We start from the raw sequence: 16,499 nt of genomic DNA, 5'->3' as shown, positions 1-16,499 counted from the left end.
TCTCAAACAAATTATTAAAAAAATAAAGGCCCATATATATATATATATATATATATATATATATATATATATATATATATATATATATATATATATATATATATACACACACACACACACAGTTGCAGTACCACTGAAGGGAGAAATGGATCTTGCAAGGGATCTTAATATTAGAACAATAAAAGAACAGGCCACCTGTTATAAGGTGTCTTGTGTGGAATGACGTTAGTAAGGTATAATGACGTTGTGAGTTCTGCTACTTAGCGTCTTTCATTGGGCGCATTCTAATAGAAGAATGGTTCCAATTCACGTGTTTCTGGTGGGAAGCGGTTATGCGCGGACCGGCTGCTGATGGTCAGCTGATGTGTCAGACAGACCGCAGCCCTTAACCATTATTTTGTTTACGTTCATTTGTACCAAAGGAGTTCTAGCAATTGCATGCGCGCTCGTATTAATACATACTCATTATTCAGACACATCTATCTTCAGTATTTGCCAACATTGCGTAGAGAGTGACCGAAAAATGTCTCCATTGATCTCAACAGCTGCTGTCAATCTGTTGACGTTTTCATCGCTAGTTTGTTTTCTTCTGACATTATCAGCACAAACCTCCGAAGCTAAGGTAAATTATGCTATCTGGCACTGTTTTATAAGACGTCAACGAACTGCTATTATGTAAGATTGGGGTGTTTTCAGCGCACTGTTTTGTTGTTTTAGCTAGCAAAGCTAACTAGCCGTTAGCATGTTTTAGTAATTCTACGAAATAACGGAATAAATACATGAATCAATGAACATATAAACACTCTTCACATCGTACACTAATGTGCAATTGTTATCTAAACAGTATCATGAACTGTGCCAGCTGTCTTCATTTGTATAATATTGTTCATTGGTCATCAAGTTAAGTGTCTAAATATTGTAGTTTTTGCAATTGCAGAATTCAGAAGACATCCGCTGTAAATGTATCTGTCCACCCTACAAGGACATAGATGGACAGATCTACAATCAGAACGTTTCCCTGAAGGACTGGTAAATGATTTACTATACTTTAAATGAGCCTTAGTGACTCAATTCACTGATCCATAACTCATCAAATGTCCTCATTTGCACAGTAATTGCCTCCATGTGGTGGAACCAATGCCAGTTGAAGGCAAGGACGTGGAGGCGTACTGTTTACGCTGTGAATGCAAGTATGAAGAAAGGAGCTCTGGAACTATTAAAGTGAGTGCAGTGTCTTCTGGAGACACTTTATTTCATGGTTTATGGTATGGCCTGATATGCCAACTTCAAATATATTTAAATTAGACCAATAATAGCCTTTCCCTGTTTCACAGGTCACCATTATAATTTATCTGTCTATTCTGGGCCTTTTGCTGTTGTATATGGTCTATCTGACACTGTTGGAGCCTATGCTGAAGAGAAGACTGTTTGGCCATTCACAGCTGATTCAGAGTGATGATGATGTTGGGGTAAGTGGATGATAATTTGCCTTAGTCAGATCTTTGACCAAATAGCAAACAGTGTGGTCCTTATTGTAGCTTATTCTGACCAAGAACCACGCACTTTGGCATGTAAAGCATTAAATCACAGTTAATTTTGTTATAATGTGCCGTTTAGTGGTGGGTTTATCTGAGATAGATTGCTGTGAATTTTTTTTTAAGTAATGCTGCAGAAGATAGGAAAATGTGCAGAGGCTCTTAAAACAGTTAGGGGTGGTCGATATGACCAAAATCTAATATCACGATATTAATAATTTTATATCACGATGTTAATAATTTTATATCACAATATCGATATATATATATATATATATATATATATATATATATATATATATATATATATATATATATCACAATAAAGTATTTTTTCTGGAAACAAAAAAAAAATTGGTATATAGATGAAATAAACATTGTAATGTCTGTTTTTGTAGAATCCAGTCAGTGAATTAATTACTTAAGTTTCTTCCTCTTGTATAATTTTCTCTTTATTTGGAACTTGACAAACATAATCAAATTAAACAAAAAACAAACATTCCATAATGCTACATATTACATTATGCCACATATTAGTCTGATGTGTTGTTGACCAATATTATTATTATTATACATTTTCCTCAAGAAACTGGACATCTTCTAAAAGTAGGGATGGGCGGATCGTTCCTAAAGTATCGATACTTCAGATACTGATGTTGTATCAAAAATATCGATCCTCACACAAAAATATTGATTCTAAATAATGTACTTATTTTTTAAGTAGGGACATTATTATTTGGTTACCACGAACAATAATCATAAGCTTCAAAGTGAAACAAAGCACCCCTGCTAGCTTTTGATGCTCTTTTTTTTTTCTTCTTTTTTTTTTTTTGCCTTTTACTGCTGTTGGTGGTGTCTTTTTCTCGTGATATCAAATAAGTTAAATTTATATTTCTAAGTAGGAAAACAATTTCACTCTACACAGAAAAGCACATTATAGTACACATATAAAACAAATAACCATTAATTCTTATGTAGGCTATATATGGTAATACAAGATAACTTGTTAACGTGAACATTATTACACTCATATGAGCTATACAATGCTTAATAGTTTATTGCGTATTATGAATTAGTTTATTAGTTAGAAATTAGAATAATAATTAAGTATTAACAATTTTCATAGTAGCCTAATAAAAGGAACATTAATGACACCGACTAATTTAAATACATACTTAACATGGTTACCATACCATTGTTCTTAGCAGTGTACTCTACACCATGCCAGCAAGAAACTTACCCTGATATACATATTGTAAGTTTATGTGGGACTATAATTACAGCAGTCCCAATTTTAATTGGAAAAAAAATTCTTACACATTTTACATGAACTGTATATAAATGTAAATTAATTTTAGAGATCGGGTGCATGTGTTTTTCATAAATTCATAGTATGCTCACCTCTTCAGACACTACTACACCACTGCTTCTTGAGTAAATTCATGCTAAAATAACAACATATCTAAAGGTGACATTTCTTATTTCTTATAATTGTGTGTAATTGTTGTTAATATGTAATTAAAAAAATTGTTAACCATGGTTTTACTAAAGTAATATTGTAGTAACCAAAAACCAGTTTTTTTGTTTTTTTTTGGGCTGAACCCATTGTTTTACTACAGTAATATTGTAGTAGTAACTATGGTTAATTGTGTGGTAACTATGGTTTAACTAAATACCATGGTTAAACTATAGTTACTGTAGTGAAATGGTTAATTTTTGTAAGGGTAAACAAAATAGAAGTCTAATAATTTTCTATTTAGGCAAAAAAATTGATGATTTGAATTATGACTAAAATATTATTTTAAATTACCCATTTTATCCCAAGTAATCATAATAAAATAAATTTAATAGAAGTATCGGTATTGGTATTGACGATATTGGACTTTAAATTATTGGTATCGGATCGAAAAGAAAATAAGTGGTATAGCCCATCCCTATCTAAAAGCAATGCAATGAACAAGACAAGAACCATTTTTTCCCTCAGGCTACCCTTGTCATGATGAATTAAAACTGCCCCACTGAGCAATACTTATGTGCAATACACAGCTTAGTCTATTTATTTTTATCCAACATATCCTACCTCTTCTAACATTACATTCCCTCGCATCTGTATATAACAGATTTGGATTTGTACATACAGTTGAAGTCAGACGTTTACATACACCTTAGCCAAATACATTAACATTTTTAAGAATGTGAAATGTCAGAATAATAGTAGAGAGAATGATTTATTTCAGCTTTTATTTCTTTCATCACATTCCCAGTGGGTCAGAAGTTTACATACACTTTGTTAGTATTTGGTAGCATTGCCTTAAATTGTTTAACTTGGGTCAAACGTTTTGGGTAGCCTTCCACAAGCTTCTCACAATAAGTTGCTGGAATTTTGTCCCATTTCTCCAGACAGAACTGGTGTAACTGAGTCAGGTTTGTAGGCCTCCTTGCTCGCACACACTTTTTCAGTTCTGCCCACAAGTTTTCTATTGGATTGAGGTCAGGGCTTTGTGATGGCCACTCCAATACCTTGACTTGGTTGTCCTTAAGCCATTTTGCATCAATTTTGGAGGTATGCCATTTGGAAGACTCATTTGCGACCGAGCTTCATCTTCCTGGCTGATGTCTTGAGATGTGTCTTCAATATATCCAAATAATTTTCCTTCCTCATGATGCCATCTATTTTGTGAAGTGCACCAGTCCCTCCTGCAGTAAAGCACCCCCACAACATGATGCTGCCACCCCCATGCTTCACGGTTGGGATGGTGTTCTTCGGCTTGCAAGCCTCACCCTTTTTCCTCCAAACATAATGATGGTCATTATGACCAAACAGTTCAATTTTTGTTTCATCAGACCTGAGGACATTTCTCCAAAAAGTAAGATCTTTGTCCCCATGTGCACTTGCAAACTGTTGTCTGGCTTTTTTATGGCGGTTTTGGAGCAGTGGCTTCTTCCTTGCTGAGCAGCTTTTCAGGTTATGTCGATATAGGACTCGTTTTACTGTGGATTTAGATACTTGTCTACCTGTTTCCTCCAGCATCTTCACAAGGTCCTTTGCTGTTGTTCTGGGATTGATTTGCACTTTTCGCACCAAACTACGTTCATCTCTAGGAGACAGAATGCATCTCCTTCCTGAACGGTATGATGGCTGCGTGGTCCCATGGTGTTTAAACTTGCGTACTATTGTTTGTACAGATGAACATTGTACCTTCAGGCGTTTGGAAATTGCTCCCAAGGATGAACCAGATTTGTGGAGGTCCACAATTTTTTTTTCTGAGGTTATGGCTGATTTCTTTTGATTTTCCCATGATGTCAAGCAAAGAGGCACTGAGTTTGAAGGTAGGCCTTAAAATATATCCACAGATTCACCTCCAATTCAGTACACCTCCTATCAGATGCTAAAGGCTTGACATCACTTTCTGGAATTTTCCAAGCTGCTTAAAGGCACAGTTAACTTAGTGAATGCAAAATTCTGACCCACTGGAATTGTGATGTAGTCAATTAAAAGTGAAACAATCTGACTGTAAACAATTGTTGGAAAAATTACTCGTGTCATGCACAAAGTAGATGTCCTAAACGACTTGCCAAAACTATAGTTTGCTAATATGAAATCTGTGGAGTGGTTAAAAAAATGAGTTTTAATGACTTCAACCTAAGTGTATGTAAACTTCTGACTTCAACTGTATGTGTGTGTGTGTGTGTGTGTGTGTGATATATATATATATATATATATATATATATATATATATATATATATATATATGAAATATAATATAATATTATTTTTATAAAATTTTTTGTGTTATTGTGTATTTCTATATATACTTATATTTTCTATTCACTTTTTATTTTTATTCTATTTTTTTTTATATATATCTTGTTGTAGTATTGTTTGTGCATTGGAAGCTTCTGTCACCAAGACAAATTCCTTGTATGTGTAAGCATATGTTGGGCCTCATGTATTCAGATCGAAGACAAAGGCAGGCCTAACACAGTCGTAAAACCTAACTCAGGCCCCCACATACCAAGTCATAAATTGTACTGATAAAAATCGCGCCAAAATCAAACAAAGGGAGTCCAAAACAGACTACAAATCCCATGAAGCCTTCCTCACTAAAGGATCGAACTCTCAGTTCCTATTGGATGAGGCACACGACAGAGCGCACCTCAACCATGACATCACCAGGAGTAGAAATACCTCTTAAGTGCTTCCGGGATTTGCTTCCAGCATCTTTGCTTGCCGTGCGTAGACACAGCTCATCGCTGCTCTCAGGTGCAGCCTTGTGGTCCAAGGAAGTAATGTCTGACTTGAAACTGTGGCCATACAATCTCCATCTCGCTGGACGAGTTGAGATTACTCTGTGTTCCACCGAACACTCTAATGGATCTGAAGGAGACTGCCGAGCAATCCGCATCTTCATCCGTTTGCCTGCAGAAGTGAAGAGATAAAAGATTTCTCTTCCATCTTCAATCAAGTCGCCGTACCGCCTGCCGACAGAGCGAGGAAACGGCCTCCCGTCATCACCCGAGCCTCGAGGAACCGAGTCAGAGTTAAAGGATGGATGAACACACATTCTGCATCCTCATGCGATTCAAGTAAGAGGTTTACGTCTGGGCAGAGATAGAATATTATAGTGTGTTATTCTTGTGTATCAAGGTTATTGCTTGTACAGTTTATGGACCGCCATGTCCGCTCATTATTAATACTCAGGGTATTAATTATCACGAATTTGATTTGCTCTATTGTAGTCCAACCACATTGGGCTGTTGTGCATTTCCGCCATTGCGGGTGAGACCGGCAAACTGAGTTTATCCATTAAAGAATTAAAGACCGCGGGACGGTTTACGAGCCGTCCATCGCGTCTCTGAGTGATAAACTAACAGCTGCTTTCTCTCCCACGATCGTGAAATCGGCTTTGTGGCCGTCACTTAATTCTCTCTCTCTCTCTCTCGTACTACACACACACACACACACACACACACACACACACACACACACACACACACACACACACACACACACGACCCCTCACAAACATTCTGGCACACATTATTGGCTAGTAGATAGCTTCGTGATAAAGCTCAGCTTTGTCCCTAAGCTACCATTGACTGGTTTCTCTCCGCCCACATTCGCGGCCATATTCCTTGGCCGGAAGTCTCGCGTGACATACTCTCCACAAGAGTCACGTCCGCCATTTTGTGCGCGTCCCTCCTTACACACACACACACACACACACACACACACACACTCTCACACACACCTTATGTGTTATAGGATTATTTTAGTTTCCATATCTAATCATATCACTGTTTAGTTTGTAGTTGTAAGTCGGAAGTTTATTGACTGCATTGTATTAATTATTAATTGATATTACTGCATAAATAAACTTTGTTATATTACAAAGAGAAGTGTTTTGGTTTGTTTTGCATACACCTGTGTCATGCTGACGGGATGTCAGTGCTCGGATTCAAGCCTTCATTCGTTGTTTTTTTTTTTTTTTTCGGAAATCGATATTCTTCGGATGTCGATTTTCCTAAGAAAACAATCTAATATTGAGACAGTTACACTATCTGGTTATTAGCCCCTGATTCCAGGGTGGTGCCCCGTCAATGTTAATCCTTATTAATATTCTATTGATTTTTGATAATTATTATTATTGTTGATTTTGAAGGATCAATAAGCTAGTGTTAATTTTAATTAATGTAGCACAGATGTTAATGATTGGTGATTATCTTTGATAATTGTTGATTTAAAGGATTAAAAAAGCTAACATTGATTCTCATCAATGTTCTATTGATTTTAATAATTAATAATTATCTTTGATTATCTTTGATAATTATTAATTATTGCTAATAACCAAACCCGCTCCTAAACGAACAATACCCCATAATGACAACGTGAAAGAAGTTTGAAATCTTTGCAAATTTATTAAAAATAAAAAAACGGAAAACAAATCACATGTACATAAGTATTCACAGCCTTTGCTCAATACTTTGTTGAAGCACCAATGGCACCAGTTACAGCCTCAAGTCTTTTTGAGTATGATGCTACAAGCTTGGCACACCTATTTTTGGGCAGTTTCTCCCATTCTTCTTTGCAGGACCTCTCAAGCTCCATCAGGTTAGATGGGGAGCGTCGGTGCACAGCCATTTTCAGATCTCTCCAGAGATGTTCAATCGGGTTCAAGTCTGGGCTCTGTCTGGGCCACTCAAGGACATTCACAGAGTTGTCCCGTAGCCACTCCTTTGTTATCTTGGCTGTGTGCTTAGGGTTGTTGTCCTGTAGGAAGATGAACCTTCGCCCCAGTCTGAGGTCCAGAGCGCTCTGGAGCAGTTTTCATCAAGGATGTCTCTGTACATTGCTGCATTCATCTTTCCCTTGATCCTGACTAGTCTCCCAGTCCTGCCGCTGAAAAACATCCCCACAGCATGATGCTGCCACCACCATGCTTCACTGTAGGGATGGTATTGGCCAGGTGATGAGCGGTGCCTGGTTTCCTCCAGACATGACGCTTGCCATTCAGGCCAAAGAGTTCAATCTTTGTTTCATCAGACCAGAGAATTTTGTTTCTCATGGTCTGAGAGTCCTTCAGATGCCTTTTGGCAAACTCCAGGCAGGCTGTCATGTGCCTTTTGCTTCTGTCTGGCCACTCTACCATACAGGCCTGATTTGTGGAGTGCTGCAGAGATGGTTGTTCTTCTGGAAGGTTCTCCTCTCTCCACAGAGAAACTGGAGCTCTGTCAGAGTGACCATCGGGTTCTTGGTCACCTCCCTGACTAAGGCCCTTCTCCCCAATCGCTCAGTTTGGCTGGGCGGCCAGCTCTAGGAAGAGTCCTGGTGGTTCCAAACTTCTTCCATTTACGGATGATGGAGGCCACTGTGCTCATTGGGACCTTCAATGCTGCAGAAATGTTTCTGTACCCTTCCCCAGATCTGTGCCTCGATACAATCCTGTCTCGGAGGTCTACAGACAATTCCTTGGACTTCATGGCTTGGTTTGTGCTCTGACATGCACTGTTAACTGTGGGACCTTATATAGACAGGTGTGTGCCTTTCCAAATCATGTCCAATCAACTGAATTTACCACAGGTGGACTCCAATCAAGTTGTAGAAACATCTCAAGGACGATCAGTGGAAACAGGATGCACCTGAGCTCAATTTTGAGTGTCATGGCAAAGGCTGTGAATACTTATGTACATGTGATTTTTTTCTTATTATTTATTTATTTATTTATTTTTAATAAATTTGCAAAGATTTCAAACAAACTTCTTTCATGTTGTCATTATGGGGTATTGTTTGTAGAATTTTTAGGAAAATAATGAATTTAATCCATTTTGGATTAAGGCTGTAACATAACAAAATGTGGAAAAAGTGAAGCGCTGTGAATACTTTGCGGATGCACTGTAAGTTAAAAAAAAAATTAAATGAAAATAAACACCAACGCCCTTGATTATTTAAGTCATCTCTATAGAGAATAGATAAAAAATCTTAAGGCAAACATGGCTGGTTTGTTTCCTAATATCTAACATCATTCGAACAGAAATGTAGTAAGGATGATGTTTAGTTTAAAAACCCTTTATTTTGGTTGTGGCTGTTTTCCTTGTCAGTGGTGGATAGAATGTTGGACTGTAGCCGTTTGAGATGTTTCACTTCCTCCATAGCGCCTAAGGTGAAAAAAAAAAAAATAAAAAAAAAAATAAAAAAAATTTGAATGGGTCACGCAAGTTTTGTGGTCGTTGCTGTAATTTTGAGTAGCACGAGTGATCGGCACTGTATGCGTTGTACTGTTTCTGGAGCACAAATATCGGGAAGCCTGCTGGACTCGCGCGCCATTGCATGCTCAACTTATGTGAAACAGATGCGCATGTCAGATGAGAAGCATATTTGGCATTTATGAATTGCTGAATGCAAGATGAATGTCATTGAATTAGCTGATTTTCATTGAAATTTTCAGTGCTGGAAAAAAACTATTCATGTCTCTTATGTGAAGCCCTGCCCACTGATAGATACGCACATGGATATTTACATATTGAGACACACACACACACACACACACACAAAACTCAATCGATTGACACTTTATATCATTGCCTCTATATATATATATATATATATTGTCATATCGCCAGCCCTAAATACAGTACAGTACAGAAAATATCAGACTATTTCACAGACATATACCAAGAAAACAAAGAAGAATATTCAGCTGCCCAGCCAAATGTGGATTATAAAATAATCTCACTCTGTTTTCTATGAATCTGAGCATAGTTGAACCAAACCCACCTGTCACAGGATAGATTTCACTCATAACTCAATATTGACAAAATGCGTAGTTGCTGCTTTTTGCCTTTTGTAGTTCAGTGAGGCTGAGTCTCTTGTCGCCCTATAACTAATCCACCTATCATCCGTTCTATTCTGAGTAGCGATGGTATTATGTGTCCTCAGGTTGATTGTCTTCCTTATATATACATGATTAAATATAAGATTGTAATGTAGGTAGTTTAGATGCATTGTTTTGACTAAATGTATGTAGTCCAAATGTATTGGTTAAGTGTAAATAAATAGATCTGAATATTTTGGCTCGTTGTGTCTTCAAACTACTCCCATGCCCTTACAAAAACATTGAACTCTATTGTTACAGGACCAGCAGCCCTTTGCCAATGCCCATGATGTGCTCTCTCGCTCTCGCTCTCGTTCCAATATGCTTAACAAAGTGGAGCACGCTCAGCAACGCTGGAGGAGGCAGGTCCAAGAACAGCGCAAGTCTGTCTTCGACCGCCATGTGGTGCTCAGCTAAAAGCTCTCTCAGTCTGAAGTGAACTGTTATATATGGGTTCTGGTACTATGCTAAAGGCTGGGTCTTTTCCATGATGTCCAACACACATCAATGGTCTGCCGGTGCCAATGTTTAATATCATTTGTGTGTATGTCTGTTTTTGGTGTGTGTAAATTTCTTGTCTTGATCAATGAGTGAGATGAAACCTTGTTTATTATTCTGATAAAGGCAGTTTGCATTAATTAACTTTTCTTACATTTTGAAATCATGCACTCTAAAATTAGCAAAACAAAGAGAGAAAAAGTTTATTCCTAATGCAGTCCAGTCACACCGAATTTGATGTGGGGATAGAAGTGCCAATTGCCTCCTAAAATTAGGTGATTAATTTAATCTATAACTGTTTTTATATAAATTTCAGAATTGTTTCTCACCCCAAAATATACATTTTCTGTCTTGTAACTAAGTGTAAGTACAGTGTAAAATTTCCTTTTACCACTCTTCTCTTGCTTGCTTTCTTTCTTACCTCGTGGTTTAAGTTATACAGTATGTAAATAGTAATTTGTGGATGCGTTTTTGTCATGATCTCCCATAATATGCTGTTTGATGACTCACTTCTTCTCTAGCTTTTTGTAGATTCAGGTTGAAGCTTCATGATGATTTCATGATGTTCATTTGGTCTTTGAAATCTTGAAGACAGTATTTTCCAAGGTAGATTCATTGAAGATGTCTGAATTATACTCTTTGTCATTAAATACGCTGTGTATATATAATAATTTAAATGTTCAGGTACATGATTTAATGGAGCCTACTTTACAATACAGTTCTGTGAAGTATGTGCACTTTGTTTTGACTTATTCATATTGCTCTTGCCATAACATGATTCACAACTGACACAGAAAGAGTTTTCAAGTAGTAGTAACCTAATAATAGTAATTTTAAAGGTAAAATTTACTCAAAAATGAAAATTCTCTCATCATTTACTCACCCTCATGCCATCGCAGATGTGTATGACTTTCTTTCTTCAGCAGAAAAAACTTTGAAGCTCCAAATGCACATAAAGGCAGCATATAAGTAATCCATATGACTCCAGTGGTTAAATCCATATCTTCAGAAGTGATATGATTGGTGTGGGTAAGAAACAGATCTTATAAATCTCCACTTTCACATCTGAAAGTGGAGATTTATAGTATAATAGGACTTAAATATTGATTTGTTTTTCACCTACACTTATATCGCCTCTGAAGATATGGATTTAACCAATGGAGTCATATGGGTTACTTTTATATGCTTTATGGACCTTCATATTTCTGGTCACCATTCACTTGCATTGAAATGACCAACAGAGCTGAAATATTCTTCTGAAAATCTTCTTTTTGTTCTGCAGAAGAAAGAAAGTCATACACATCTAGAATGGCATGAGGGTGAGTAAATGATGAGAGAATTTTCATTTTTGGGTTGAACTGTTCCTTTAAATCTCTAGGAGGCGCTGTTTCAAACTTTTTATTTATTTATTTATTATATATATATATAGTTTTTTTTTTTTTTGTCATCAGCGTCAAAACACATTAACGCCGACTGTGGGTAAACAGATTAATGCATAATTGTTTAATTGAATTATTTGAAAAAAAAAAAAAATGTTTCGACTGAATTAGGCCTGCAATTAATAGAGGAATTCTCTCTTGTAATAACAACAGGACAACGGTGCATCCTTAACCTATTTGTAAATCTTACACTAACCTACTTTAAACCTAGTAAATACTGTAAACATTTAAAGTATTTTCACTGAGATGTTCAGCGGATTGGTCATTCAGAAAGAGTTCACTCCGATAAACGAACTAAAACAACGTGAAATTCTTTTATACAGACGCATATCACATTTCTCAAATAACGGTTCTCATCATTTCCTGCGCTCTCTCCTCCCTCCTCTTATCTATCCAAAAACACTGACAGAACGAGCAGCGCGCAACCAGAACGCACTCCACTGAACACGCAAACTCACAGAATGGATATGTGAAAAAAAAGTTACCTAAGCAACGGAAGCGTCAATTACCCAGACAAGGTAGGAATGTCATTTTCCGAGTATTCTCAGTGTTCGTTGCTCATGAGACTTGAGCATAACTGTTCTGATTTGTTTGATTTTTAAAATGGATAAAACTCCCTTCAGTTTAAGACATTGGTGGTTAAGAGGATTCATAATTACCTAAATTGCCTGTAGCGAAAGGTATCTTTAGAAATTATACTATTAATAAAAAGTAAAAATACAATTATAAATAATAGAAAGGTTTGTGCGTGTGGATGTTATACAGTCAAAGAGTTGACCGAGCATCAAATGTGTTTTGAAGTGAAAGAAATATATTTCAGCATCAGATATATAACCCAATGCACACATTAATGTGTAGCAGTAGCGACTGTCTGCATTAGGATGTATTGTTTATGTGCTTTGGAGGGTCACGTACTGTAGCAGCTCTTCTCATGTGTTTTACTATGAAGCAGAAACAAGGAGGCGCTCTTAAACCTTCTAAAGTGCCACTGTGAGAAAAAAAAAAATATTTTCCATAATAACTGTTCTCACATTTCTCATTATGACAGTATGAAAATGAAAAAGGTGTAGTTATAAAAATTGTAATAATCAGAATTTAAATAATTATTTTTCTCTACAATGAAGTCTTCCTATTGCTATTAAAATTAAAATTTGAAATTAGGATTCAGTTTTGGAATCAGTCTGACCTTAAGCTAAAAACAGTAATTCACTGTCTCTACACTTTTCCTTATCTCTTCAACCAGGGCTGTCTGTCCCCCAGGGCCACAGAGTAAGGAATGATTAGGCTTTGAGATTGAGACCACAGCTTTTTTTCTGTCTGTGCCTCTGCCTCCCTCCCTCAAGTCTGTTCGTCCTTTCCTCGTGGCTTATCATACCTCCCCAATAGATCTATATTGAATGTTTCTCTTTACCATGTCCTTGTACTTGTTTAAACTGTAATTCTTTCCATTGCAAAGAGTGCTAGAAACTCACTGGTTCATACACTGTAGTTGATACCTGTCACCATTTATCATATCCAAATTGTGCATTAAAATCTAATACAAATTGAGCCATAAAATTATGTATTTTCCATCCAATTATTTCCTGATATGTACACTTTGCCCATGCAAGGCAAACATAAACAGAGGAGAATAAAGAATACATTTCCTCAGCTCATACTCTTAAGCATTGTATCTTTAGATGCCTGAACAGAATGACTGTGACAGGAATAATCTGTGGTGAGTTGTGTGTTGTATAGGATACTGTTGTATTTTAGAGATTTTGTAGGTTTTGCTGAACATGACTGATGGAGCACTTACAAATGTTTTCAAGGAAGGGGAAACCATTTAACAACTCTGGAATAATGTTTAACCTGTGCCTAAACTACTTTAACAGGTGTAAAATGTATGTTTTACACCTGTTATGTAACTTTTACCTTAACAGTGTAATTCATTATAGAGGTATATAAGGAACTATCTTAGCCTAAATAGTTACTGTTCTAATGGCAACATACACTCACTGAGCACTTTATTAGGACCACTACATTCCTAATAAAGTACCCGACATGGCCTTCTGCTGTTGTAGCCCATCTGCCTAAAGGTTCGACATGTTTTGCATTCTGAGATGCTATTCTGCTCACTACAATTGTACAGAGTGGTTATCTGAGTTGCTGTAGTCTTTCTGTCAGCTCTAACCAGTCTGGCCATTCTCCGCTGACCTCTCTCATCAACAAGGCGTTTCTGTCCGCAGAACTGCATGTTTTTGGCACCATTCTGAGTAAACTCTAGAGCAGTGGTTCCCAACCCTGTTCCTGGAGGTCCCCCAACACTGCACATTTTGTATGTCTCCCTTATCTGACACACCCAATTAAGGTTGCAGAGTCTCTACTAATGAGCTAATGTGTTGAATCAGTTGTGTTTGATTAGGGAGATATCCAAAATGTGTAGTGTTGGGGGGCCTCCAGGACCACGGTTGGGAACCACTGCTCTATGTTGTGCGTGAAAATCCCAGGAGATCAGCAGCTACAGAAATACTCAAACCAGCCTGTCTGGCAAAAACAATCATGCCACGGTCGAAATCACTGAGATCACATTTTTTCCCCATTCTGATGGTTGATGTGACCGGTATCTGCATGATTTTATGCGTTGCACTGCTGCCACACAATTGGCTGATTAAATAATCCCATGAATACGTAGGTGTACAGGTGTTGCTCCTAATAAAGTGCTCAGTGTATATTAAATTATTTGTACAGTATATTGGTTAAAAGGCACAAGTGCCCTGTAATTGCTTTGTACGATTAATCCATGTAGTCATTTTTATTTGCAATGTGACCTGCATGAGTCACTTGGTACCAACTGGACTTAGTTGATAGTATTAAAGGAATATTCTGTGTTTAATACAAGTTAATCTCAATCAACAGCATTTGTGGCATAATACTGATTACCTCAAATTATTTTGACTCGTCACTTCTTTTCATAAAAAAATGCAAAAATCGCGGTTAATTGTGGCACTTACAATGGAAGTGAATGGGGCCAGTTTTTTAGATGGTTTAATGGCAGAAATGTGAAGCTTATAATTTTATAAAAGTACATTGATTCTTCTGATAAAACTTGTGTATTATTTGAGCTGTAAAGTTTAAATCATCGTTTTTACAGTCGTTTTAGGGTTGTAGGGTTTACAGCGTTACATTGTCATAGCAACACAGCTGTAAAATTGGATATAACTTTACACAGAAAAGGTTAGTAAGTGATTTTATCACATTAAAGTCATGGTAACGTGCACACTGTTTATGTCTTGTGGCTATACTTTTTATCCCATGAGTATTTTAATGTTTAGGAAGTAGCCCCATTCTCTTCCATTGTAAGTGTCTTTGTAAGTCCGATTTTTGTCTTTTTTTTTTTTTAATAAACAAGAGACAAGTCTATATATACATGTATATACTATAGTAATCATTAGGCCACAAATGCTGTTAATTGAGCTTAACTTGTATTGAACCCGGAAAATTCATTTAACAGTCAAGTACTACTGATGAAGAATATTTGGAAGAACTGATGGATTATGTTTATGTGTTGGACACTGGCATATATACTGGAATTATATATATGGAAATGTACGGAATTCATGTGTTTGTTCTTAGTACTCTTTTTAATGTGGTGCTAAAAGACAAAAACAAAGATCCTGTGAACATGTAGGGGAATTTTGTGATATTAACTTGCACAAACCAACATAAACAAGGTATCTGCTCCACTTTGTGGTTCCCACTGCTGAGCTTTGTTATAGAGACCATATTGAGAATGCATTATGTTTTGATTGGTCAACACTCTGACTGCTTGATTAGAAAAAGGGCTGTTTGGCTTTGAGTTAGTCCATTTCTAGAAAACATATCCAGCCACATATTTTGGTGTCATGATTACCGTAACAGGCATCTTCTGACATGTTTAGTCTGGGCCTTGGTGTCTGCAGTGCTCTTGACAGGGTCTGCTCAAGATCAGGATACAAGGTTAAATAGCGAGTAACATGACAAGCTGGGATTTTACCTCAGCGAAGATGAATCAAATCTCTTTGTTCACCTATCTGCTTCATACAAAATAGTTCTGAAGTGGAGGTTCAGCAAGTTTATTGTACATTTATAAAATTACTAACATGGAAATAGTTATTTTATCAATTATAAGTCTCTCAAGGGTTTACAAGTAAAAAATAAATAAATATATAATAATAAAAATGAACACATTTAATACTGTTCTTACAGTGTCCTGTTACAATTCTGATGATATTCAGACTGATCCAACATTAGTTTCGCTTTTCCTCTTGTGTGCCTTGCATTATTTCTCTCTCAATAAAACCTGGGGTAAATGATGTTTTTGGGAAACTGATGGAGGGATGATCTGAGCCCCAACTATCCCCAAGCTATTATATAAGCAATTTAACACAGATTCCCACGTCATGTTCCAACACCAGAAACCGCACCTCTGCTGAGCTTTTGCTACAATTTGTAAGGGTTCCAGCAAAAGTTATAAGCATCTTGTCATTATTCAGCTTGACCTGGAAATGTATCAGCCTGTTTCCTTAAGTTCTGAAGGCTGCTTGTACAGTATTTACGAACATTTTGATCTAAAAGAGACTGCATTGTTTTTTTGTTTGTTTATTTGGTTACATTTTCTGACTGACTCAGACATC

At 36.7% G+C, this 16,499-nt stretch overlaps 3 protein-coding genes across 6 annotated transcripts in view; 2 read left to right on the top strand and 1 right to left on the bottom strand.

The window, feature by feature from the left end:
• LOC127414139 (uncharacterized) overlaps nt 1-16,499 on the bottom strand; it is a 33,503-nt gene that overhangs the window by 14,644 nt on the left and 2,360 nt on the right. The window contains exon 2 of one of the 3 annotated variants that reach the window (XR_007892747.1): nt 5,326-6,137. The exons of the other annotated variants lie outside the window; for them this stretch is intronic. The gene's annotated coding sequence lies outside the window, so the exon portion shown is untranslated. Of the gene's footprint in view, nt 1-5,325; nt 6,138-16,499 lie in introns of those variants that run through there. 3 annotated transcript variants of the gene reach the window in all.
• tmem9b (TMEM9 domain family, member B) lies at nt 306-13,494 on the top strand. 2 transcript variants are annotated; one of them, XR_007892748.1, is made up of 7 exons: nt 306-622; nt 938-1,029; nt 1,113-1,221; nt 1,335-1,469; nt 10,169-11,011; nt 12,254-12,362; nt 13,088-13,494. XR_007892748.1 is itself a non-coding variant. In XM_051651943.1 (5 exons), the coding sequence occupies exons 1-5, from the start codon at nt 524-526 to the stop codon at nt 10,322-10,324; spliced, it is 591 nt and encodes a 196-aa protein (XP_051507903.1). In that variant the 5' UTR covers nt 306-523; the 3' UTR covers nt 10,325-11,138. The 2 variants fall into 2 exon arrangements, 1 of the variants encoding a protein (XP_051507903.1); XM_051651943.1 differs by lacking the exons at nt 12,254-12,362; nt 13,088-13,494 and having other exon boundaries at nt 10,169-11,138.
• Nucleotides 12,255-16,499, top strand: part of dennd2b (DENN domain containing 2B) — a 70,696-nt gene continuing 66,451 nt past the window's right edge. The window contains exon 1 of the mRNA XM_051651550.1: nt 12,255-12,362. The gene's annotated coding sequence lies outside the window, so the exon portion shown is untranslated. The remainder of the gene's footprint in view (nt 12,363-16,499) is intronic.

This window comes from Myxocyprinus asiaticus, chromosome 2 (assembly GCF_019703515.2).
Source record: "Myxocyprinus asiaticus isolate MX2 ecotype Aquarium Trade chromosome 2, UBuf_Myxa_2, whole genome shotgun sequence".
Lineage (NCBI taxonomy): Eukaryota > Metazoa > Chordata > Actinopteri > Cypriniformes > Catostomidae > Myxocyprinus > Myxocyprinus asiaticus.
Note: the sequence above shows the minus strand (reverse complement) of the source record. Positions and strands in the feature narration are given on the sequence as shown.